This window comes from Mytilus trossulus, chromosome 2 (genome assembly GCF_036588685.1).
Source record: "Mytilus trossulus isolate FHL-02 chromosome 2, PNRI_Mtr1.1.1.hap1, whole genome shotgun sequence".
NCBI lineage: Eukaryota > Metazoa > Mollusca > Bivalvia > Mytilida > Mytilidae > Mytilus > Mytilus trossulus.
The window spans coordinates 43,655,613-43,683,549 of record NC_086374.1 but is presented as its reverse complement, the minus strand read 5'-3'; the positions used below and the strand labels follow the sequence as shown (position 1 = coordinate 43,683,549).

At 33.9% G+C, this 27,937-nt stretch overlaps 1 protein-coding gene across 1 annotated transcript; it reads left to right on the top strand.

The window, feature by feature from the left end:
* The first annotated feature begins 87 nt into the window (after positions 1-87).
* LOC134707310 (cyclin-H-like) lies at positions 88-27,562 on the top strand. Its single transcript, XM_063566958.1, has 10 exons — positions 88-209; positions 5,109-5,244; positions 17,216-17,338; positions 17,917-17,990; positions 18,984-19,185; positions 20,622-20,791; positions 21,692-21,762; positions 22,240-22,351; positions 24,875-24,950; positions 27,287-27,562. The coding sequence occupies exons 2-10, from the start codon at positions 5,125-5,127 to the stop codon at positions 27,329-27,331; spliced, it is 993 nt and encodes a 330-aa protein (XP_063423028.1). The 5' UTR covers positions 88-209; positions 5,109-5,124; the 3' UTR covers positions 27,332-27,562.
* The last annotated feature ends 375 nt before the right edge of the window (positions 27,563-27,937 follow it).

Sequence of the window (27,937 nt, the reverse complement as noted above, 5' to 3'; positions counted from 1 at the left end):
TTGTGACGATACAGTATATTGCGGTACGGCCAAATAATGTGCTCCTCAACGGAGGAAGTTTAATATAAGAGGTTTCTTTCTGGGCACAGTCCAAAGCGTTCTACTAGTTTCTTTCCCCTGTCTACAATACACACGTACCTTTTCAAAACGAATAACTCTTTTTCGATGTTAATGTGATAGGTATGCAGAAAACTGAACAGTCTTTACAGGTACGTTTAAAGATGAAAATGATAATGCTACAGCACCCATTTTGCACGAAAAGGATGTTCACATTCTAGTTTAAATTAACTCTGGTCTGGGTACAAGGGCCGAAGGGGACAGAGATGTGTTGAGGGAGGGTAAACAGTTTTAAAAACATTCTTCTGATGTACTGAATTTTTTAGCTCCCAGAGTCAGAATCAAACTCAGGACTTTAAGCAATGTAGACATCTGTATTAACCTCATAGACCACGAACCCACATTAAAAGTGCTACAACCTTTCATCCTCCACATACACCTGATTGCTATTTGTCCACCATTACTAGACATCACACAGGTTCATGTAAAATTTTGACGTCTTAAAAATATCTGACGCCACAATGGAAAAGTGATTGTTGTTTGACATCAATAGTTCAAGCAGACACATTCTCTGGTTATCTCAGAAATCCTACATGTACTTTATACGGTGACATCCCATTAGTCCGACAACCATTATTCAGACAGCCCATTACTCCGACAGCCCACTATTCCGACAGCCCATTACTCCAACAGCCCATTATTCCGACAACCCATTACTCCGACAGCCCGTTATTCCGACAAATTGATGCGTTTTTCTTATGTGTATGGGTAAATTTTCTCTAAAAAGACCAACTCCGTTCTCTTTGATATTTGTGGTTGTCCGTTTTGATTACAATTATTCTTTCCATGCAGGATATTTGTCTCAGTATATTGGAGTTGATACTCATGCCTATAGCAACTGCTCAGTCCTTACTCTCGTCCCACTTTCGTTTTACGTGTCTAGGTACTTTATTTATCTTTATATTTCGTTGTTTGTGTGTTCAATATCAGTCTGTGCTGTTCTAGGTCGCTTTTTTTTTGCATGTGTGTCTTGATCTACCTTCTTTCAGTAGATCTTCGGTTCCCCCTTTTCCCGTATTAGGGGAGTGAGGTGTCTCCACTGTTAACTACATAAATAAATATATCGGAGTTGTATAACATTTCCCGCCCTTTTTGGTCGCAACACTTTCTAACCCTTGTCACTCATCTGAGTTTTATTTAAATTGATTTTGTCACAGATATAAGGGACTAATGTGGCGTCAGTCAAAATGAGAAAATCAGATACACATTATACATACCCAGATCCTAAAAAATAAGATGACAAATAGGAAGAAACATTTGCTCAGAAAATATGAGCAATTCCAATTATGAATACGGTATCATGTTCGGGAATATGAATCCATGAAATACGGAGACAGTACACAGCACTTCCAATAGCGATCGTTCAGACATAGTCTGAGTGATGAAACTTTATATATTTGTAGGGATACAGTGAGATTTTATGTCCTGAGCTTATTTTAAAATCTAGAAAAATATGTCTCTTTTATTATGGTTAGTGGAGAAGCAGAAATGATGGTTTACAACACAACTTATTACGAAAAACAAATATGACGGACATGACGGCAACTTCTACTTAAATATTCATAAGGAAAAGTGCATGTATCGGTTCAGTGTCTGTATATGTTATAGAAATATACAGTCAACGCATTTTGACTGCTCAAATAGAACGAGTGCAGTATAAAGCCAATAACAAACTAGTAAATAATCTAAGACAATGTGTGACATTCTTGTCCCGCTTGTGTTTTTGTCAAATTGTCTTATTTTAAAAAAACTTAGTACATTATGTGTTTTGTTGGAAACTTGACACTTATTTTTCATTTAAAGATTGTTTTCAAGAAGAAAAACATATTTAGATATCATTTATTTTAAGAAAGGTAGTTCTTATGTTAATTCAGAATCGGTGCTCTTCCATTACATTAACAATTGAAATTGCTAGATAATCAAAAAATCTTATTGCTGATAAAGTTGAGGATAAGCGTCATTTTTCAATCAAATGCTCACTTCATAATAACTCTTTCACCATATTTCTAGCACGTAAGAATTTTAAAAAAGTTAGATAAATATGATAAATTTTCGATGAAAAACACAGGAAAACTTTACTATTATGGGGTGAAAATGAGGATTACATTGTTAGTTCTTTTGAATTATGTAGTACATGTCTTGATACTGACTGTTATTTGATATCAATATGTTAGTTGTTTTTTTCTATTTTACTTGGCTCCGATTGTGACTGAGGCTTATAGTGCTATAAAGATAATTATATCATATTAGTATTGTAATTTCTTAATGTTGACTCAATCAAGTTGACCACATTAGACCGCCGCTTCGAAAAAAGTGGGGTTATACTGTTTTACCATTGTCTGTCCATCCGTCCTTCCATCCGTCTGTTCGTTCGTCCTTCAGTTTGTCCGTCCGTCCCATAAATATATTCGTTGCATCTTTTTCATGAACTACATACCAAGGATTTCTGAAAGGTCTATTGAAGTCGTTTATATCGTGTGATGCGTTTTCAAATTCATTACTCATTACATGACAGCCAAGTTGAAAATTTTCGTCACATTTTTCTCCTGAACTACAATACAATGATATCTGAAATTTGGTTTCAATGTTTATATAAGTCAGTTATACTGAGTGATGGTTTTTCGGATTCACAACTCAAAATCTCCCTGTCTACCGAAATGTTTGGGCGGGATTTCATCAGTAGCTCGTACCATCAATGGTTGTTCTTGATTTATATGCTCTTTAACAATGTTTAAATATCCTTTAATTTGGAAAATGAAACATTCTTTTCTTTTATATTCTATATACATATTTCGAATTGAGTATATAGACAGTATTCGAACTACCTTAGCCTTATGTTATATATACGCCATAATACAGAGTTATTTCTTAAAATATGTTATTACATATCTAAACGTAATAATACAGACAGACAAATTTAATTTTACCCTGATACCCTGATACTTGACTTGATACATTGTAAGTGTCGGACTTATGGGTTGTCGGAGTATTGGGCTGTCGAAGCAATGGGTTGTCGGACTATTGGGTTGTCGGACTAGTGGGTTGTCGGACCAATGGGCTGTCGGACTAATGGGCTGTCGTAATAATGACGTGTAACCCTTTATACCACATGGTCTTGTTTCCATATACATGTATATATATTAAAGTACTACTGTATGAAAGAATACTTGTATTTACTGAAAACTAACTTAAGCTCTCAATTTTATAAGCAGTCAGAGCTCAGACATTTTAAACAAGTCTATTTATGTTTTCGACTTAAAGAAGTCAAAACATGTATTTATCATAAAAATGTGTTTTCAATTTTAGATTTATCTAAGTCAGAAAATGACAGACTTGTTTAGGTCAATTTATGTTAATGAAAAAATTTTTTTTTCACTTGGTGGCCAAACTACACCACCTATGACAGCAAAAACCTGTCTGAGAGTTCACAAGGACTTGAGCTATCTATATTTAATTGTCTAATTGAACATCCTTCATTTGTCCTTACTAAACACAGATGTTTTACCTCATTAAGTGTGGTGTGGTTCCAGGTGGTTGCATTGTAGGGTTAATTAACATTATCTCTGATTTTTTAGACTCTCTTATTTTTCTTTAGAAGACAAAGTATTGTCTTTCAATGTTGTCATTATTTGATTTAGACGCATGACCTCCTTATAAATATGGGTGGGTCCGGTCTTGAAGTAAACCAATTTGCAACTTTATAATTCTAGCCAATTATTTCTTGTTTAACAATATTTGACTTATTAAAGTCGTATTTTGTCTTTAGGGAGACAAATCCTAAAACTTACAAATTTAGACCGCTATGAGTCAAAAGCAGATTCAGACTTATTTATGTCTGAGCTCTGACTGATAAGCTGAGATATTAATCACTGCAGCTTACATGGCTTAAATTAACCTGCTACACACTGCAAAGATAATGCTTCAGACTCTTTTCTTAAGTTAATGAATCGTTTATGTCTAAATTTCTTTAATTATCAATAAAAAATTGATGTTTCATTTACTTGGAAAAAATTGAAAATGTCCAATGACGGAAGCAACTGAAAGCAAGTATCATCAAGAACAGGGCAACATGTTTTTAGCTTTTGGGGGTCTTGAAAAGCAAAGTAACAGTCGGGAAAGCAACTTCTTTGCCCAAGTTGCCTGGTAGCGTGAGCCCTGCTTAATCATGTTAATAAAAAGAAGGGCGAAAGTCATCCAACATGCCCAAGGGATATTCAAAAGTACACCAAACACAACATAAAAAATAAAGACTTAGTTACTGTAGCAGCACAAACTCGACTAAAAACTTGGAGTGATCTCACTTGTCATGTATAATTGATGAAATATCAATGATATTGACTGCTGTTGTGCAGCCTATTAAACTTCATATCTTCAATCTGATGCAATTAATACCAAGAATTGAATTATGTTGACAATTCTAGAATATACTGGCTGACTTGAATACATGTACTAAAATTATATACTAAAAATGAATAAACATTATATTTCATATTTAAGTTTCCAATCAAACTGATCATGCTGATAGGAAAAAGTAGGGAAAATAAATGATCGTTTCATTCAGAAATTTCAAAATTAACAACAATCATGACAAAGGTATAATTACATCAAACATAGTAGATATATGTACAAGAAGATGTGGTATGACTGCCAATGAGACAACTCTCCATTCAAGTCACAATTAGCATGATAAGTAATACTAAACCATTAAAGGTTAAAGTCTGGTTTTCAACACACAGCCTTAGCTCCCACTGAACTTTAAGCTATAAATGGCCAAAAAAAAATGAATATTGTAAAACCATTCAATCAGGAAAACCAATGGTCTAATCTATATAAAAACAAGAAATTAGGAACATTTATGAACCACATCAACAAATGACAACCACTGAGCTTATCATACACGTTTTAGATTTACACTTAAATGGCAATAAGTATGTATTTTGCAAGATTAAGTATAAATGTATAAACTTTTTAATTGAAAATAATTTTTTCAGATCCAACTGAGAGAAAATGTTTTCTACTAGTACACAGAAAAAACATTGGACATTTACAGGCGAAACACAGATAACACAAAATAAAAGAGATACTAATTATAAATATGTAAATAAACATGGTGGAGCTAATCTTGATGTAAGTAAACATGGTGGTGCTAATCTTGATGTAAGTAAACATGGTGGTGCTAATCTAGATGTAAGTAAACATGTAAGTAAACATGGTGGTGCTAATCTTGATGTAAGTAAACATGGTGGTGCTAATCTTGATGTAAGTAAACATGGTGGTGCTAATCTAGATGTAAGTAAACATGGTGGTGCTAATCTAGATGTAAGTAAACATGGTGGTGCTAATCTTGATGTAAGTAAACATGGTGGTGCTAATCTTGATGTAAGTAAACATGGTGGTGCTAATCTTGATGTAAGTAAACATGGTGGTGCTAATCTTGATGTAAGTAAACATGGTGGTGCTAATCTTGAGGTGAGTAAACATGGTGGTGCTAATCTTGATATAAGTAAACATGGTGGTGCTAATCTTGATGTAAGTAAACATGGTGGTGCTAATCTTGATGTAAGTAAACATGGTGGTGCTAATCTTGATGTAAGTAAACATGGTGGTGCTAATCTAGATGTAAGTAAACATGGTGGTGCTAATCTTGATGTGAGTAAACATGTAAGTAAACATGGTTGTGCTAATCTTGATGTAAGTAAACATGGTGGTGCTAATCTTGATGTAAGTAAACATGGTGGTGCTAATCTTGATGTAAGTAAACATGGTGGTGCTAATCTTGATGTAAGTAAACATGTAAGTAAACATGGTGGTGCTAATCTTGATGTAAGTAAACATGTAAGTAAACATGGTGGTGCTAATCTTGATGTAAGTAAACATGTAAGTAAACATGGTGGTGCTAATCTTGATGTAAGTAAACATGGTGTTGCTAATCTTGATGTAAGTAAACATGGTGGTGCTAATCTTGATGTAAGTAAACATGGTGGTGCTAATCTAGATGTAAGTAAACATGGTGGTGCTAATCTTGATGTAAGTAAACATGGTGGTGCTAATCTTGATGTAAATAAACATGGTGGTGCTAATCTTGATGTAAGTAAACATGGTGGTGCTAATCTTGATGTAAGTAAACATGGTGGTGCTAATCTTGATGTAAGTAAACATGGTGGTGCTAATCTTGATGTAAGTAAACATGGTGGTGCTAATCTTGATGTAAGTAAACATGGTGGTGCTAATCTTGATGTAAGTAAACATGGTGGTGCTAATCTTGATGTAAGTAAACATGGTGGTGCTAATCTTGATGTAAGTAAACATGGTGGAGCTAATCTTGATGTAAGTAAACATGGTGGTGCTAATCTTGATGTAAGTAAACATGGTGGTGCTAATCTTGATGTGAGTAAACATGGTGGTGCTAATCTTGATATAAGTAAACATGGTGGTGCTAATCTAGATGTAAGTAAACATGGTGGTGCTAATCTTGATGTAAGTAAACATGGTGGAGCTAATCTTGATGTAAGTAAACATGGTGGTGCTTATCTTGATGTAAGTAAACATGGTGGTGCGAATCTTGATGTAAGTAAACATGTAAGTAAACATGGTGGTGCTAATCTTGATGTAAGTCATGGTGGTGCTAATCTTGATGTAAGTAAACATGGTGGTGCTAATCTTGATGTAAGTAAACATGGTGGTGCTAATCTAGATGTAAGTAAACATGGTGGTGCTAATCTTGATGTAAGTAAACATGGTGGTGCTAATCTTGATGTAAGTAAACATGGTGGTGCTAATCTTGATGTGAGTAAACATGTAAGTAAACATGGTGGTGCTAATCTTGATGTAAGTTAACATGGTGGTGCTAATCTTGATGTAAGTAAACATGGTGGTGCTAATCTTGATGTGAGTAAACATGTAAGTAAACATGGTTGTGCTAATCTTGATGTAAGTAAACATGGTGGTGCTAATCTTGATGTAAGTAAACATGGTGGTGCTAATCTTGATGTAAGTAAACATGGTGGTGCTAATCTTGATGTAAGTAAACATGGTGGTGCTAGTCTCGATGTAAGTAAACATGTAAGTAAACATGGCGGTGCTAATCTTGATGTAAGTAAACATGGTGGTGCTAATCTTGATGTAAGTCAACATGGTGGTGCTAATCTTGATGTGAGTAAACATGGTGGTGCTAATCTTGATGTAAGTAAACATGTAAGTAAACATGATGGTGCTAATCTTGATGTAAGCAAACATGGTGGTGCTAATCTTGATGTAAGTAAACATGGTGGTGCTAATCTTGATGTAAGTAAACATGGTGGAGCTTATCTTGATGTAAGTAAACATGTAAGTAAACATGGTGGTGCTAATCTTGATGTAAGTAAACATGTAAGTAAACATGGTGGTGCTAATCTTGATGTAAGTAAACATGGTGGTGCTAATCTTGATGTAAGTAAACATGGTGGTGCTAATCTTGATGTAAGTAAACATGTAAGTAAACATGGAGGTGCTAATCTTGATGTAAGTAAACATGGTGGTGCTAATCTTGATGTACGTAAACATGGTGGTGCTAATCTTGATGTAAGTAAATATGGTGGTGCTAATCTTGATGTAAGTAAACATGGTGGTGCTAATCTTGATGTAAGTAAACATGGTGGTGCTAATCTTGATGTAAGTAAACATGGTGGTGCTAATCTTGATGTAAGTAAACATGGTGGTGCTAATCTAAATGTAAGTAAAGATGGTGGTGCTAATCTAGATGTAAGTAAACATGTAAGTAAACATGGTGGTGCTAATCTTGATGTAAGTAAACATGGTGGTGCTAATCTTGATGTGAGTAAACATGTAAGTAAACATGGTGGTGCTAATCTTGATGTGAGTAAACCTGTAAGTAAACATGGTGGAGCTAATCTTGATGTAAGTAAACATGGTGGTGCTAATCTTGATGTTAGTAAACATGGTGGTGCTAATCTTGATGTAAGTAAACATGTAAGTAAACATGGTGGTGCTAATCTTGATGTAAGTAAACATGGTTGTGCTAATCTTGATGTAAGTAAACATGGTGGTGCTAATCTTGATGTAAGTAAACATGGTGGTGCTAATCTTGATGTGAGTAAACATGGTGGTGCTAATCTTGATGTAAGTAAACATGGTGGAGCTAATCTGGATGTAAGTAAACATGGTGGTGCTAATCTTGATGTAAGTAAACATGGTGGTGCTAATCTTGATGTAAGTAAACATGGTGGTGCTAATCTTGATGTGAGTAAACCTGTAAGTAAACATGGTGGTGCTAATCTTGATGTAAGTAAACATGGTGGTGCTAATCTTGATGTAAGTAAACATGGTGGTGCTAATCTTGATGTGAGTAAACATGGTGGTGCTAATATGATGTAAGTAAACATGTAAGTAAACATGATGGTGCTAATCTTGATGTAAGTAAACATGGTGGTGCTAATCTTGATGTAAGTAAACATGGTGGTGCTAATCTTGATGTAAGTTAACATGGTGGAGCTTATCTTGATGTAAGTAAACATGTAAGTAAACATGGTGGTGCTAATCTTGATGTAAGTAAACATGTAAGTAAACATGGAGGTGCTAATCTTGATGTAAGTAAACATGGTGGTGCTAATCTTGATGTACGTACACATGGTGGTGCTAATCTTGATGTAAGTGAACATGGTGGTGCTAATCTTGATGTAAGTAAACATGGTGGTGCTAATCTTGATGTAAGTAAACATGGTGGTGCTAATCTTGATGTAAGTAAACATGGTGGTGCTAATCTTGATGTGAGTAAACATGTAAGTAAACATGGTGGTGCTAATCTTGATGTAAGTAAACATGTAAGTAAACATGGTGGTGCTAATCTTGATGTAAGTAAACATGGTGGTGCTAATCTTGATGTAAATAAACATGGTGGTGCTAATCTTGATGTAAATAAACATGGTGGTGCTAATCTTGATGTAAGTAAACATGTAAGTAAGCATGGTGGAGCTAATCTTGATGTAAGTAAACATGGTGGTGCTAATCTTGATGTAAATAAACATGGTGGTGCTAATCTTGATGTAAGTAAACATGTAAGTAAACATGGTGGTGCTAATCTTGATGTAAGTAAACATGTAAGTAAACATGGTGGTGCTAATCTTGATGTAAGTAAACATGGTGGAGCTAATCTTGATGTAAGTAAACATGGTGGTGCCAATCTTGATGTAAGTAAACATGGTGGTGCTAATCTTGATGTAAGTAAACATGGTGGTGCTAATCTTGATGTAAGTAAACATGGTGGAGCTAATCTTGATATAAGTAAACATGGTGGTGCTAATCTTGATGTAAGTAAACATGGTGGTGCTAATCTTGATGTAAGTAAACATGTAAGTAAACATGGTGGTGCTAATCTTGATGTAAATAAACATGGTGGTACTAATCTTGATGTAAGTAAACATGTAAGTAAACATGGTGGTGCTAATCTTGATGTAAGTAAACATGGTGGTGCTAATCTTGATGTAAGTAAACATGGTGGTGCTAATCTTGATGTAAATAAACATGGTGGTGCTAATCTTGATGTAAGTAAACATGGTGGTGCTAATCTTGATGTAAGTAAACATGGTGGTGCTAATCTTGATGTAAGTAAACATGGTGGAGCTAATCTTGATGTAAGTAAACATGGTGGTGCTAATCTTGATGTAAATAAACATGGTGGTACTAATCTTGATGTAAGTAAACATGTAAGTAAACATGGTGGTGCTAATCTTGATGTAAGTAAACATGGTGGTGCTAATCTTGATGTAAGTAAACATGGTGGTGCTAATCTTGATGTAAGTAAACATGTAAGTAAACATGATGGTGCTAATCTTGATGTAAGCAAACATGGTGGTGCTAATCTTGATGTAAGTAAACATGGTGGTGCTAATCTTGATGTAAGTAAACATGGTGGAGCTTATCTTGATGTAAGTAAACATGTAAGTAAACATGGTGGTGCTAATCTTGATGTAAGTAAACATGTAAGTAAACATGGTGGTGCTAATCTTGATGTAAGTAAACATGTAAGTAAACATGGTGGTGCTAATCTTGATGTAAGTAAACATGGTGGTGCTAATCTTGATGTAAGTAAACATGGTGGTGCTAATCTTGATGTAAGTAAACATGGTGGTGCTAATCTTGATGTAAGTAAACATGGTGGTGCTAATCTTGATGTAAATAAACATGGTGGTACTAATCTTGATGTAAGTAAACATGTAAGTAAACATGGAGGTGCTAATCTTGATGTAAGTAAACATGGTGGTGCTAATCTTGATGTAAGTAAACATGGTGGTGCTAATCTTGATGTAAATAAACATGGTGGTACTAATCTTGATGTAAGTAAACATGTAAGTAAACATGGTGGTGCTAATCTTGATGTAAGTAAACATGGTGGTGCTAATCTTGATGTAAGTAAACATGTAAGTAAACATGGTGGTGCTAATCTTGATGTAAGTAAACATGGTGGTGCTAATCTTGATGTAAGTAAACATGGTGGTGCTAATCTTGATGTAAGTAAACATGGTGGTGCTAATCTTGATGTAAGTAAACATGGTGGTGCTAATCTAGATGTAAGTAAACATGGTGGTGCTAATCTAGATGTAAGTAAACATGGTGGTGCTAATCTTGATGTAAGTAAACATGGTGGTGCTAATCTTGATGTAAGTAAACATGGTGGTGCTAATCTTGATGTAAGTAAACATGGTGGTGCTAATCTTGATGTAAGTAAACATGGTGGAGCTAATCTTGATGTAAGTAAACATGTAAGTAAACATGGTGGTGCTAATCTTGATGTAAGTAAGCATGGTGGTGCTAATCTTGATGTAAGTAAACATGTAAGTAAGCATGGTGGTGCTAATCTTGATGTAAGTAAACATGGTGGAGCTAATCTTGATGTAAGTAAAGATGTAAGTAAACATGGTGGTGCTAATCTTGATATAAGTAAACATGGTGTTGCTAATCTTGATGTAAGTAAATATGGTGGTGCTAATCTTGATGTAAGTAAACATGGTGGAGCTAATCTTGATGTAAGTAAACATGGTGGTGCTAATCTTGATGTGAGTAAACATGTAAGTAAACATGGTGGTGCTAATCTTGATGTAAGTAAACATGGTGGAGCTAATCTTGATGTAAGTAAACATGGTGGTGCTAATCTTGATGTAAGTAAACATGGTGGTGCTAATCTTGATGTGAGTAAACATGTAAGTAAACATGGTGGTGCTAATCTTGATGTTAGTAAACATGGTGGTGCTAATCTTGATGTGAGTAAACATGTAAGTAAACATGGTGGTGCTAATCTTGATGTAAGTAAACATGGTGGAGCTAATCTTGATGTAAGTAAAGATGTAAGTAAACATGGTGGTGCTAATCTTGATGTAAGTAAACATGGTGGTGCTAATCTTGATGTGAGTAAACATGTAAGTAAACATGGTGGTGCTAATCTTGATGTAAGTAAACATGGTGGAGCTAATCTTGATGTAAGTAAACATGGTGGTGCTAATCTTGATGTAAGTAAACATGGTGGTGCTAATCTTGATGTGAGTAAACATGTAAGTAAACATGGTGGTGCTAATCTTGATGTTAGTAAACATGGTGGTGCTAATCTTGATGTGAGTAAACATGTAAGTAAACATGGTGGTGCTAATCTTGATGTAAGTAAACATGGTTGTGCTAATCTTGATGTAAGTAAACATGGTGGTGCTAATCTTGATGTAAGTAAACATGGTGGTGCTAATCTTGATGTGAGTAAACATGGTGGTGCTAATCTTGATGTGAGTAAACATGGTGGTGCTAATCTTGATGTAAGTAAACATGTAAGTAAACATGGTGGTGCTAGTCTCGATGTAAGTAAACATGTAAGTAAACATGGTGGTGCTAATCTTGATGTAAGTAAACATGGTGGTGCTAATCTTGATGTACGTAAACATGGTGGTGCTAATCTTGATGTAAGTAAACATGGTGGTGCTAATCTTGATGTAAGTAAACATGGTGGTGCTAATCTTGATGTAAGTAAACATGGTGGAGCTAATCTTGATGTAAGTAAACATAGTGGTGCTAATCTTGATGTAAGTAAACATGGTGGTGCTAATCTTGATGTGAGTAAACATGTAAGTAAACATGGTGGTGCTAATCTTGATGTAAGTAAACATGGTGGTGCTAATCTTGTTGTAAGTAAACATGTAAGTAAACATGGTGGTGCTAATCTTGATGTGAGTAAACATGGTGGTGCTAATCTTGATGTAAGTAAACATGGTGGTGCTAATCTTGTTGTAAGTAAACATGTAAGTAAACATGGTGGTGCTAATCTTGATGTAAGTAAACATGGTGGTGCTAATCTTGATGTAAGTAAACATGGTGGAGCTAATCTTGATGTAAGTAAACATAGTGGTGCTAATCTTGATGTAAGTAAACATGGTGGTGCTAATCTTGATGTGAGTAAACATGTAAGTAAACATGGAGGTGCTAATCTTGATGTAAGTAAACATGGTGGTGCTAATCTTGATGTAAGTAAACATGGTGGTGCTAATCTTGATGTAAGTAAACATGGTGGTGCTAATCTTGATGTAAGTAAACATTGTGGTGCTAATCTTGATGTGAGTAAACATGTAAGTAAACATGGTGGTGCTAATCTTGATGTGAGTAAACATGTAAGTAAACATGGTGGTGCTAATCTTGATGTAAGTAAACATGGTGGAGCTAATCTTGATGTAAGTAAACATGGTGGTGCTAATCTTGATGTAAGTAAACATGGTGGTGCTAATCTTGATGTGAGTAAACATGTAAGTAAACATGGTGGTGCTAATCTTGATGTAAGTAAACATGTAAGTAAACATGGTGGTGCTAATCTTGATGTAAGTAAACATGGTGGTGCTAATCTTGATGTAAGTAAACATGTAAGTAAACATGGTGGTGCTAATCTTGATGTAAGTAAACATGGTGGTGCTAATCCTGATGTGAGTAAACATGTAAGTAAACATGGTGGTGCTAATCTTGATGTAAGTAAACATGGTGGTGCTAATCTTGATGTAAGTAAACATGGTGGTGCTAATCTTGATGTGAGTAAACATGTAAGTAAACATGGTGGTGCTAATCTTGATGTAAGTAAACATGTAAGTAAACATGGTGGTGCTAATCTTGATGTAAGTAAACATGGTGGTGCTAATCTTGATGTGAGTAAACATGTAAGTAAACATAGTGGTGCTAATCTTGATGTAGGTAAACATTGTGGTGCTTATCTTGATGTAAGTAAACATGGTGGTGCTAATCTTGATGTAAGTAAACATGGTGGTGCTAATCTTGATGTAAGTAAACATGGTGGAGCTAATCTTGATGTAAGTAAACATGGTGGTGCTAATCTTGATGTAAGTAAGCATGGTGGTGCTAATCTTGATATAAGTAAACATGGTGTTGCTAATTTTGATGTAAGTAAACATGGTGGTGCTAATCTTGATGTAAGTAAACATGGTGGTGCTAATCTTGATATAAGTAAACATGGTGTTGCTAATCTTGATGTAAGTAAACATGGTGGTGCTAATCTTGATGTAAGTAAAGATGGTTGAGCTAATCTAGATGTAAGTAAACATGGTGGTGCTAATCTTGATGTAAGTAAATATGGTGGTGCTAATCTTGATGTAAGTAAACATGGTGGTGCTAATCTTGATGTAAGTAAACATGGTGGTGCTAATCTTGATGTAAGTAAACATGGTGGTGCTAATCTTGATGTAAGTAAACATGGTGGTGCTAATCTTGATGTAAGTAAACATGTAAGTAAACATGGTGGTGCTAATCTTGATGTAAGTTAACATGGTGTTGCTTATCTTGATGTAAGTAAACATGGTGGTGCTAATCTAGATGTAAGTAAACATGGTGGTGCTAATCTTGATGTGAGTAAACATGTAAGTAAACATGGTGGTGCTAATCTTGATGTAAGTAAACATGGTGGTGCTAATCTTGATGTAAGTAAACAAGTAAGTAAACATGGTGGTGCTAATCTTGATGTAAGTAAACATGGTGGTGCTAATCTTGATGTAAGTAAACATGGTGGTGCTAATCTTGATGTAAGTAAACATGGTGGTGCTAATCTTGAGGTGAGTAAACATGGTGGTGCTAATCTTGATGTGAGTAAACATGGTGGTGCTAATCTTGAGGTGAGTAAACATGGTGGTGCTAATCTTGATATAAGTAAACATGGTGGTGCTAATCTTGAGGTAAGTAAACATGGTGGTGCTAATCTTGATGTAAGTAAACATGGTGGTGCTAATCTAGATGTAAGTAAACATGGTGGTGCTAATCTTGATGTAAATAAACATGGTGGTGCTAATTTTGATGTAAGTAAGCATGGTGGTGCTAATCTTGATGTAAGTAAACATGGTGGTGCTAATCCTGATGTGAGTAAACATGGTGGTGCTAATCTTGATGTAAGTAAACAAGTAAGTAAACATGGTGGTGCTAATCTTGATGTAAGTAAACATGGTGGTGCTAATCTTGATGTAAGTAAACATGGTGGTGCTAATCTTGATGTAAGTAAACATGGTGGTGCTAATCTTGATGTAAGTAAACATGGTGGTGCTAATCTTGATGTAAGTAAACATGGTGGTGCTAATCTTGATGTAAGTAAACATGGTGGTGCTAATCTTGATGTAAGTAAACATGGTGGTGCTAATCTTGATGTAAGTAAACATGGTGGTGCTAATCTTGATGTAAGTTAACATGGTGGTGCTAATCTAGATGTAAGTAAACATGGTGGTGCTAATCTAAATGTAATAAAGATGGTGGAGCTTATCTAGATGTAAGTAAACATGGTGGTGCTAATCTAGATGTAAGTAAACATGGTGGTGCTAATCTAGATGTAAGTAAACATGGTGGTGCTAATCTAGATGTAAGTAAACATGGTGGTGCTAATCTAGATGTAAGTAAACATGTAAGTAAACATGGTGGTGCTAATCTAGATGTAAGTAAACATGTAAGTAAACATGGTGGTGCTAATCTTGATGTAAGTAAACATGTAAGTAAACATGGTGGTGCTAATCTTGATGTAAGTAAACATGGTGGTTCTAATCTTGATGTAAGTAAACATGGTGGTGCTAATCTAGATGTAAGTAAACATGGTGGTGCTAATCTAGATGTAAGTAAACATGGTGGTGCTAATCTTGATGTAAGTAAACATGGTGGTGCTAATCTTGATGTAAGTAAACATGGTGGTGCTAATCTAGATGTAAGTAAACATGGTGGTGCTAATCTAGATGTAAGTAAACATGGTGGTGCTAATCTAGATGTAAGTAAACATGGTGGTGCTAATCTTGATGTAAGTAAACATGGTGGTGCTAATCTAGATGTAAGTAAACATGGTGGTGCTAATCTAGATGTAAGTAAACATGGTGGTGCTAATCTAGATGTAAGTAAACATGGTGGTGCTAATCTAGATGTAAGTAAACATGTAAGTAAACATGGTGGTGCTAATCTTGATGTAAGTAAACATGTAAGTAAACATGGTGGTGCTAATCTTGATGTAAGTAAACATGTAAGTAAACATGGTGGTGCTAATCTTGATGTAAGTAAACATGTAAGTAAACATGGTGGTGCTAATCTTGATGTAAGTAAACATGGTGGTGCTAATCTAGATGTAAGTAAACATGGTGGTGCTAATCTAGATGTAAGTAAACATGGTGGTGCTAATCTTGATGTAAGTAAACATGGTGGTGCTAATCTTGATGTAAGTAAACATGGTGGTGCTCATCTTGATGTAAGTAAACATGGTGGTGCTCATCTTGATGTAAGTAAACATGGTGGTGCTAATCTTGATGTAAGTAAACATGGCGGTGCTAATCTTGATGTAAGTAAACATGGTGGTGCTAATCTTGAGGTGAGTAAACATGGTGGTGCTAATCTTGATATAAGTAAACATGGTGGTGCTAATCTTGATGTAAGTAAACATGGTGGTGCTAATCTTGATGTAAGTAAACATGGTGGTGCTAATCTTGATATAAGTAAACATGGTGGTGCTAATCTTGATGTAAGTAAACATGGTGGTGCTAATCTTGATGTAAGTAAACATGTAAGTAAACATGGTGGTGCTAATCTTGATGTAAGTAAACATGGTGGTGCTAATCTTGATGTAAGTAAACATGGTGGTGCTAATCTTGATATAAGTAAACATGGTGGTGCTAATCTTGATGTAAGTCAACATGGTGGTGCTAATCCTGATGTGAGTAAACATGTAAGTAAACATGGTGGAGCTAATCTTGATGTAAGTAAACATGGTGGTGCTAATCTTGATGTAAGTAAACATGGTGGTGCTAATCTTGAGGTAAGTAAACATGGTGGTGCTAATCTTGATGTAAGTAAACATGGTGGTGCTAATCTTGATGTAAGTAAAGCCTCTTCCAGAAGGTAAAAGTATTGAGGGTGTCTTAGAGTCTGAACTCAAAATATGTAAATGAAAATTAAGTACATGAAGTATTTGCTATCTGAAAAGTCATTTGAATTTCCGAACCACCCTTAATACATATATTATAGTAATAATATTTGTACCTTCCAATCAATCCTGGGAATATTTTAACAATTTTTATATAACTTTTATTATGAAATCACTTTCATATTTAAAACAAGACAGGTGACAGGCTACAAAAGATTTTGTTCGTTTTCATATGAAATTTTGCTTCTTAATTAACATGTAATTTAATATCCTAGACACCTGTTTCTGTCAATTTTTTTATCTTACCATTTGAAAAAACCATTCACTCACAGACATTTTTGTTTGTTTGTAAAAAGGACATTAAGTGGATAGCCAAAATTATCAGGTACAAAATGAAGGTAAGATAATGTAATTTGTAACGTATTCTACAGATACATATAGTCTGACAAGTTTGTTTTTTGTCCTCGGCTTTTCTTTTTGATTTGCAGTCTTAAGTTACTAAAATTTTTACAGTGCTCATTTAGCTTGCGGACAATAATATTTTTGTATTTTACATCATTGTACATGCTTACATGCTATATATTGAAAGATGAAGAACTTTTGCCAAAGATAGTAGCAATAAAAAAAGTGTGGGATTCATAAAAAATTTAACCTAACTCTTCGTTTGATCTTTAATTTATTTACTTTCAGGATGAAACAAAAGAGAAGAAATACTTAACATTTACTGAAGAGAGGATCCTTGGTCGACATTTTGAGCATGTACTCCGTGAATTTTGTAATGTCTTCCAACCTCCTATGCCAAAATATGTAATGGTAGGTGAATTCTTAAAAACAAAACAAAACACACACACTTGTACAAGCATCAACAATAACAAATACTTCAAATCCCAATCCTGGCTGCAAGGATGAGAAGAATAATTGCAACTCTTATTTTCAAACAAGATAGCATTATTTGTACTTTTAAAAACAAAACTGTAGTGTGATTAGTTATTGTTTTGATTAACATTCCATATTAAAGTAAATGTTATAAGTAGTGACAGGGATCTAGAGTTGGAACAAAGAGGATTTTCCATTATATGATGAAAATAAAAGCAAGTTTAGTAAAACATTATTCTATACAAGTATGTGTTATATTGATCCTTTATTTCATTCAATTCAGAGCTAAAAGAAAAAGATCATTTTTGTAAGTTACCAATTTTTGTTGCCCTTTTCAGCAACATATCTTATGGATGTGTATTATTTTATATTAATGTTTTCATTTTAAGATGCTGCTGTTGTATTTACTACCATTTTAGGGTTCAGCTATGTCTTATTTTATATGTTTACATTTACCCTCATTTTAGGGTACAGCTATGTGTTATTTTATATGTTTACATTAACAATAATTTTAGGGTACAGCTATGTGTTATTTTAAGAGGTTTTATGTGAAGCATTCTGTGATGGACTATCATCCTAAAGATATCATGTAGGTATTCAGAGAATATATTATATACTGTAAACTGATTTTCTGGAGCAATTTATTTTCCTGAATAGAAGAATAATACAAATTTAAATCATCACAAACCTTAGATAAATATATAGAGAAAATGAGAAGATTGTGAAAAATGAATTGCCACAAAGTTGGCTAGAAAGCACTTACTGGTAAGATAAAAAAAAAAAACAGTATGCACAAAATAAGTTGGTTTACAGTATATATATATTAATATTTACAGGTTGTACCCAATTTTCTTTACTATGAATATGAACTACAGGAGATACAGGGTTACATCATTGTGACATCAACTAAATGACGTAAAAAAACAAATCTAAAAAAAAAAAGGCATACATTCATTCATAATGGAATCCATATAAATAATCAATAATAATCCATACAACAAGTCAGCTCCTAATCATCAGCCGATGAAAGTTGTGAATAAAATAAACAGAAACAATTATAGATCTACCATTAAAAAACAACCCATTCTCCAAATAATGGAAATCATTAAGATATAACTTTCAACTACTGACAAAGTTCTTCACTTGGGTCAGGCACCTGAAAACCTGGTGGGATTAAACTAATTCTTTGATACTGGTAAATCAACCCTCTTATCAGTCATTGATGTAAAAATGTTCTGATTGCATTGTTTTTAGCTCCACTGCTAGCTCTTGATTTATAACAAATATCAGTCTTTATATTCAAAAACTTTTATACACTTTTAAGTTTTGTGAGTTGTGTCTATTAATCACAGAGAAAAAATTGGCAAAATTATCAAATTTATTTATTAAACAGATTGAAGAATCTTTTCAAGCTTTAATCGAGAACTGTCATAGGATTTATGGGCTTTAAAAGTTGTGGAAATGGCTATTAATGTTCACAACTCTTTTAATTTAATGTTTTGAGGGTGGACATTTGATTATCAAGCCAGTAAAACTTTTTAAAATGACTGCTTTTTATCACATGGTTCATTATTTTTTTCAGGTTGACATGTGTTTATTTAGCCAGTAAAGTGGAGGAATTTAATGTTTCTATCACACAGTTTGTAGGAAATTTAAAAGGAGATAGAGACAAGTTTACCAATATAATTCTAAGTTTTGAACTTATGTTAATGAAGAAATTACATTACCATTTAACTGTACATAACCCATATAGACCTCTGGAAGGTCTTATCATAGACCTCAAGGTGAGTGTGCTGTGTATTTATTATCATTGAAGTAAATTCAGAAATTATTGCGTGCATTTGTTATTCAGATTTCAGGGCCGTAACTACATTGAGGCAAATGAGGCAAATGCCTCATGTTGGAAATTAAAGAAAAAAAAATAAATAAATAAAACAAAAGATTGTCTTCATATCAAAATGTTTTCATGGAAAGTATCTTGCAAGAAGCAAGTTTTCTTTACTCTCTGGTATCGTCCCTGCGTGTTTTTCGTATCCATGTTTCTATTTACTTTTAGTTTTCAGAGCTGATGCAGTCTATCGTTTGTACTTCTGTGTCCCGGGTTTGTCTTTTGTTCATTTATTGTCTGTAAGACTACAGTCTGAGTGTTGATTTCCATTTGTAACGAGTGACGTGTGGTTTTGCAATGTTGCATGTCCACCGATGTTCAGACATTGTACGAGAAAGTATTTTAAGAATAAACGATTCAACTGGAGAAAAAAAACAAATATGAACTTAACCATAATAATTAGAAAACCATAGTATACAGTATACTATAAGTTATAACTAGTCTTATCTTAATAACGTCACAATATTTCCGTATGTAAAATCAACCGTTGCCAGAATCGTTTTCTCATTTATTTGCGTGAATAATCTTCCGGTACTAAACGTAACTAAAAAGCAACTTTAACATGAGCAGTTCAAAGCGTGACAAGCCTAAATGGCAAACTTTAGACAATTTTTTTACCAAAGCGCCTTCTAAGAGTACAAACAGTGATAGTCATGCATTGTCTGAACTAAGCGGTTGCGCACAGTTGTAAGGACAATTCTGTTCGTAACGTCATGACAGTTGTCCAAGAAATAGGGTTTGCTTTCAACTATTCTGCAAATCGACTACAAGCTTTCTTTGACGAGCATTCATCAGACGTGGCACGAAGGAAAATATTGAAAAACAAACTAAATTAAGAAATCGATTTGAAACTCGTTGGACTAGTTGCACAGATGCTCTGTATACGTTCAAAACAGCATTTCCGGTAGTTGTCCACTCATTAGAACAGTTATAAAACTTAGGGGACGACAAGGCAGGCCAACATCTTGCGTCGCTAATGAGATTTCAGTTTGTCATTGCATTAGTAGTATCAGAGCATAAGTTACAAAGTACAGTTCATTTGTCAACTTTCCTGCAAGGTGCTGAATGCGACCTTCTAGAGGCTGTGAATGAATGCAAAAGCATAGTTGAAATGTTGCGTTCTGAGCGAAATGATGATAATGTTTGGAACGAGCTATACCAAACCGCTCTAGATATGGCAGAGCCTTTTGATATAGTTGAAAATGTTCCTAGACGGTGTGGAAGGCAGACATCGAGAGTTAACCATCAAGCCGAAACACGTAAACAATATTGGCGAATCTCTCTCTACTATCCATTTTGTCAGTGTCAAAATTCTGTTATATGTATTTTCAGACTAGGTATAAATCTATAGAAAAAAGTCGTATAGATAAGATACGCAAACTTGCTGAGGATTTCTTAGACAAGTCCTTAGCCAGTAATGTCAGCTTGGTATTTGCTCCATCACAGATTGCATTGGCAGCCATCTTAAGCAGTGCAGAAAATGACAAAGTCAGTTTGGATAGGTAAGAATCTAAATGGTATTTGTCATCATCTAAAGTAGTGCTGAGAAAGTTTCTTCAAAGAATTATTGATACAGTTTATATAGTTAATACAAATGTATCACTTTTTGTGAAATTCAAAAATTTGAATTGTAATTGAAATTAACACATAAGGTGGTAAATTCCCATGTGACAAAATAGAAACTGAAATGAATTTATTTGGTGTATTGGGGTGAAAACAATTGTTCTCCTTTTACTTAAATTATCCACAGGCTAGAAGGAACATTTTCAACTTTGAATTGGGACCCTTCGGGAAATCATCCAGTTTTATTTGGTTATTAATATTATCTTGGTACCTGTAGTACTGATATGTAAACATTTTAATAATCCATATAAGATCTTAAGTTCTTTTAGAACTGTACCTCTCCGCAAGAAAACTGATTACCTTAAGCTTTTATATGATAAAGCACAAATTTGCATTGCAATCTACCAGTATTTCATGGTAAGTAATATTTAAAGTTATCCTACTACAGCTATCAAACCACAATGCATTTTGCTTTGAAAACATTTGAGTAATTTGAATAATTAACCTGCTTGTTATAAATAATAAATCAAGAGGAGAAATACCCTGATACTATGGATTCATTAATATCCATTGGATACTAATTTCATGGAACAATGGAACCATGAACTTAGATATTTAACAAATTAAAAAATTCTAACGGAATGTATGCAGACTATGCTTAAGCTACAAAATTAAATATCCATGATTCTGATATGCATATTTTCCTCATTCCACTAAAATAAGTTTGAGAAAAAAAAAATCTACAGTACCCGTATTTGGTTAGAGAAGTCTGTATAGCATGTACTGTACTGTACTTTTGGTTTTGTATTTTGTCTACATATCCCTTCTGATATTTACAGTTACATGTCTGATGTGTTGTTGGCCGGAGCTGCACCTGAAGATGTCAAGAAAACAGTTTACCAGATAAAACGTGAGTATTATCCGTGACATTTGTATTTCATTGTTGATCAAATTGATAGGCCCTTTTACATGTTAGAAATATGGGTGTAAACTTAGTAAAGAATTATTAATTTAGCACTCACTGGTTTAACCTAGCAATACAACCCTTGAAGACAAATATCTACCAAAAGGGAACACAACTATAATATAAAAAAAAGATGTGGTATAATTGCCAATGAGACAACTCTCCATAAGTATATTACACAAAGTTTAACTAATGAGGGTTAACCCCCCTACCTAATTATCTTAGATTAGTTAATAAAAGTTGCATTTTAAATTGATGATTTTTTTTTGGCTGTGCCACTTTTTGTTTTTACTTTTGTAAGGTCAGTACACAAGAATCAGTTCAAAAGGAAAGTTGTTTGTTTTATTGTCACAGGTATCATTTATATGATCAGTACACAAGAACCTGTTCAAAAGGACTAATTTGTTTATTTTATTGATATAGGTATAAGATATATGGTCAGTACACAGGAACCTGTTCAGAAAGATATGGTTGGACCAATACAGAGGAAGTTAGAACAGTGTAGAAACCAGGAAAATAATCCGGACAGTGAAATGTAAGCATGGAACCTATTCAGATTTGTAGAAGTGAAGATTCTAGTAGCTCTAGATATTCAATAGAAATTTAGTCAAATCTGGATAAGTCAGATATCAATAGAACCTGGTTTAGCTGTTGGACTTATTCAAGTTATTCAAACAGCTTGATGTCAAGAGTTAAATTGTATGTACTTCAGCTGTCCTCACTGGACAATACTGGTCCTGAAAATTATATGTACTTCAGCTGTCCTCACTGGACAATACTGGTCCTGAAAATTATATGTACAACAGGTGTCCTCACTGGACAATACTGGTCCTGAAAATTATATGTACAACAGGTGTCCTCACTGGACAATACTGGTCCTGAAAATTATATGTACAACAGGTGTCCTCACTGGACAATACTGGTCCTGAAAATTATATGTACAACAGGTGTCCTCACTGGACAATACTGGTCCTGAAAATTATATGTACAACAGGTGTCCTCACTGGACAATACTGGTCCTGAAAATTATATGTACTTCAGGTGTCCTCACTGGACAATACTGGTCCTGAAAATTATATGTACAACAGGTGTCCTCACTGGACAATACTGGTCCTGAAAATTATATGTACTTCAGCTGTCCTCACTGGTCCTGAAAATTGTATGTACAACAGGTGTCCTCACTGGTCAATACTGGTCCTGAAAATTATATGTACAACAGGTGTCATCACTGGACAATACTGGTCCTGAAAATTGTATGTACTTCAGCTGTCCTCACTGGTCCTGAAAATTTTATGTACAACAGGTGTCCTCACTGGTCAATACTGGTCCTGAAAATTATATGTACAACAGCTGTCCTCACTGGACAATACTGGTCATGAAAATTATATGTACAACAGGTGTCCTCACTGGACAATACTGGTCCTGAAAATTGTATGTACTTCAGGTGTCCTCACTGGACAAAACTGGTTGGTCCTGAAAATTGTATGTTCTTCAGGTGTCCTCACTGGACAATACTGGTCCTGAAAATTGTATGTACTTCAGGTGTCCTCACTGGACAATACTGGTTGGTCCTGAAAATTGTATGTACTTCAGGTGTCCTCACTGGACAATACTGGTCCTGAAAATTGTATGCATTCAACTTTCTGTTTAGCTGCAGTTTCATTAAGTTTTGTTATATATCCTTTTAAAACAACTGTAAATTTTGTAAATTGTGGCACTGCTTTTATCATTGTGTCAGGATTGTAATTGCAATAATTTAAACTTGCATTTTGGAATTAGTTTTTTAAATCACAAAAATAATAGTCACATTTTGGTTTAAAATGACAAAATTGCAATAATAAATGCACACAATAGATTAAGGATTAACAGTAATTACTTTACTCAATAAATTTTAATATGAAGTATACACCTTATCGCTATTTAGTCCATTCCTGAAAAAAACAGTCATTTATACAACTTCCTGTTTAGGTCACGTGGGCCGAAAATGGAGGTCATCAGCAGTGAGCTGAGGGAGGAAAAACTTTAAAAAGTGATCATCAAGAAACTTTGATATAGTATGATCCACTTTTTTCGAAATTAAAATTGAAGTAAAAACATATTCTGTTTGAAGTATTTACGGTAGTTTAAACAGGTCTCATTAAAAAGTATCATGCATGGTGAATTGTTTAAACAGGGTCCCAGATAGCTTCGACTAGATGAAAAAGTTGTGTAATTTTAGAACTTATCCGGAATGGAATAAATAGCGATTAGGTGTATTTGCTCATCTCTAATTGAGGTATTTGCTTTTATTATTATGATTATCTCAGGGGTAAAATGTGTTTGTTGTCCACTTGTTTGATGTGTTCTGTGATTTGATTTTGCCATTTGATTAGGGACTTTCCGTTTTGAATTTTACTCAGAGTTCAGTATTTTTGTGATTTTTACTTTTGACCATTGATCTGTCTCACCAACAGTAATTTTTGCTTCTCCAGTGTTTTTTTGTTTTGTTTTTTTTACTCAATATAGTGTTCAGATATTGACACAATTCTCTAGATTGTTATTGCAAAATGCATCAGCTCAGTCCTTAGTACTTTGGTACTGACATGAATTATAACAAACCCTTTTTAGCTTTTTTATATTTTATTTCCTTGTATGTCAAGAAACATAGCTCCTTTGGCTAAAATAGAACATAGAACATTTGCTTTTGAAGAAAATAGGATGATTCAAAGAACATTTAAATAAATTGAAAAGCCAAAATAATCATTGATGAGAGATTTAACCAAAATAATTAAGGTGAGCGATTCAGGCTCTTGAGAGCCTCTTGTTTAAATTGTTCATTTATATAAATTTAAAAATTATTCAGAAACTAAGGTTTAAAATCCCTAAGCCAAAGTTTACCTTAGATGGATTTTGCTATTATGTTTGGTCCTTTTTGGTCCTACAGCTTTTCAACATTTCGAGTTCTTATACATTCTTAGTTTTCAAAAATTTGGCTATGAGTGTTCCTTAAAGAATATAAATTCAGAAAACTGCTTTGTACTATTGAAATTTATAAAGTGGTGCTTTCATAATTTTTCAGTTATAAAAGAAAGCTGCAGGAAATGTTAGATGATGAAGATGAGATACAATCACAGAAAAGAATGAAAATTGAAGAAGTAAGTTTTTTTTGTCAAATATAGGACTTATCCTTAACTGGTGTCCATCTGTCTGTCTGTTCTTTCATCCATTGTCAGATGGTATGTCCTTATGGATGGTTTTTTTTCAGTTAATTTTTTTGTTGCAGAGTTTGTTTTTCCTAGTCCTGTATAGTTGATACAGTTAGACTTTATCCCAATTTTCTCACCTATTAAGTGTTTACGATATTCAATAATTAACAGTTTAGAATTTTATTTTTTTTTCCTTTTTGGGCCTAGCGAGCTTTTCTCATCACTTGGCTTTCATCATCAGTCGTTGTTGTTAACTTTTACAAAAATCTTCTACTCTGAAACTACTGGGCCATATTTAACCAAACTTGGCCACAATTATCAGGCCCACCAACCAAGAAGGCCGCCATAGCTAAAAATAGAACATAGGGGTAAAAAGTAGATTTTGTCTTTTAACTCTGAAACCAAAGCATTTAGTGCAAATTTGACATGGGGGTTAAATTGTTTATCAAGTCAATATCTATCTGCCCTACAATTTTCAGATGAATTGGACAACCGGTTGTTGGGTTGTTGCCCCCCCCAAAATGGTAATTTTTAAAGAAATTTTGCCGTTATTGTTATTATCTTGAATACTTTTATAGATAAAGATAAACTGTAAACAGCAATAATCTTCAGCAAAGTAAGATCTACAAATAAGTCAACATGACCAAAATGGTCAGTTGACCCCTTAAGGAGTTATTGCCTTTTTAGTTAATTTAAAAAAAAATTCATTAGTTTGGTAAATTTTTGTAAAATTTTACAAAATATTTTCTTTTGTAACTAAAGGGCCAAGTTTATTAAAGATAGAGAAAATTGTAAGTAGCAAGAATGTTCAGTAAAGTAAGATCTACAAACATATCATATCATCAAAATTCAATTTTGTCATGGATCCATGTGTCCTTTGTCTATTACATGTTACAATAATGTATACGCATAGACCAAGGTGAGTGACACAGGCTCTTAAGAGCCTCTAGTTATGCTTCATATCTGTCAAGCCTGAAACCCTCTGTCGCAAAAATAAACATAACAATCCTTCATTCTTTCATCAGCATCTGCATTAAGTTTCAATTTGTTGGTAGAGTGTTTTTAAGGATTATCAAAATTTTGTCAGCAGTAGGTCTGAGAACACAATTAATTCGTAGTGCATTTCTTTTAGAACATAAATGAAAATTAAAAAAATCCCACCTGCACTTTCTCAATGAAATTTTTACAGAGTGTTGTACTACTTTTTGGACAAATTATATCAAAATTATAGAAAACTTCATCGCCTCTAACTCAAAATATGGACAATTTTGTGTTTAGGGTGTCTTGAAATCTTTTGACAGCTTCCAAAGTGCTAATTTTTAACCTTTTTCAGCTGGACCAAATCACTACTTTCATGTAAAATTCTGGACCCAAATTTTTTTACAGTGTAATTTCACCCCCCTACTTACAATTTGAGGCATTAAACATAAAGAAACAAATTTGGAAGGGGTATAAAAATTAATGGCAAGTAACCCACTGTTAACACTACGGACTATATTCGTGAACAACGAAAATCAAGGGACGACAATTGTGGTCTCGGACCAGTACACATATGCAGTATGACATATCTTGTCAGTTTTTAAAGGGGCACTAGGTGTCAAATTCATGATCACAGATTTGACTCAAATTCTCATATTTGATTTATAACAATGTTAAACATTTATCCAAACTATCAAAAGTCTAAAATAAACCGTTTACAGAGCAGGGTAGATTATATATAGGTTCGTTTCGTGTCCAGACGCCATCTAATTAACTATCGATTTGACCCCATATGACCATATAAGCGATGTATACATAAATAAAGATATGAATAGATGAAACCAACACGAGCAATTGGATTTTATAGGTCTCCTTGATTTTATTTTATAGATTAAAAATAGATGTTTCTCATTGTTTTTAACCGTATAAGAATGATTTTATGTGCATTGAATTAGTTATCAAATGATTTACCGTAGTTTCACTTTCATTGTTGACATTCTTTTTCTTTAAATAACCAGTTCATGTACAATGCATGCGTTGTTAATCTCTAGCTAGGGGTTAAATTGAAATTCACATGAATATGGATTTAAAGAGGTTGACTCATTCACTTGCAAGTGAACTACTAATTATCAATGTTTCTTAGCGTAATTTGACAAAATTGAACCTTTTGGGCTGCAAAGAGCGAATTGTTATTTCACTATTTCACTTTAATTATTGATTGAACAGAAAAAAGTCAAACTTTAGATTTTTATATATCTCGTAGCTAGTGCCCCTTTAAACATTTTTTTTAATAATTATTATTGCAGGAAGAAAAGAAGGCAGAACAGGAATTAGTTTTAGGTGTGATATGATGACCACATGTTATGATTCAGACAGACTTTAACTGTGACAGGTGCTCAACAGATCTAAGCAGATATCCAGTGTGATTGCTTGATCAAATGATAATAATTGACAGTCTAAATAAAAAACTTTAAAAAGAAAATGTTTCTTTATAATTCTGGAAATGCAAATGACCATTTATTTTATGTGACCATTCTGAATTAAAATAAATGTATTTCATTTCTTAAAAATGTCATTTAAAACATTCTGTTATTGTTTATATCTCCACTGAAGGAAATTTGAAACAATATGAAAACAAATTCATCATAGATACCAGGATTGAAATTTTATATATATGACAGAAGTGCGTTTTGTCTATAAAAGACTCATCAGTGAGGCTTTAATCCAAAATATATGTGTTAACATTGTCCCTTAGTCTTTTCACTCATTCTGTTTTGGTTAAGGATTTAACTTCACCTTGACTTTGCAAACAGTGTGACATAGAAGTTTTCATACACCAGTGACACTTATTAAAAGATCCCTCAGTGACACTGGAATCAAAATATTTGAGAGCCTAAATAAAGTACATTTCAAGTGCAATGAGTTTGAAAATTCAGCAAGAGTTCGAAAACATACAG

Excerpts from the sequence above, each read along its gene's own strand:
- LOC134707310 (XM_063566958.1), top strand. The coding sequence starts at position 5,125 with ATGTTTTCTACTAGTACACAGAAAAAACATTGGACATTTACAGGCGAA. Across the intron at positions 17,339-17,916 it reads CTATGCCAAAATATGTAATG|GGTACAGCTATGTGTTATTT; the intron begins GTAGGTGAATTC and ends CAATAATTTTAG. Across the intron at positions 21,763-22,239 it reads AACAGTTTACCAGATAAAAC|GTATAAGATATATGGTCAGT; the intron begins GTGAGTATTATC and ends TTATTGATATAG.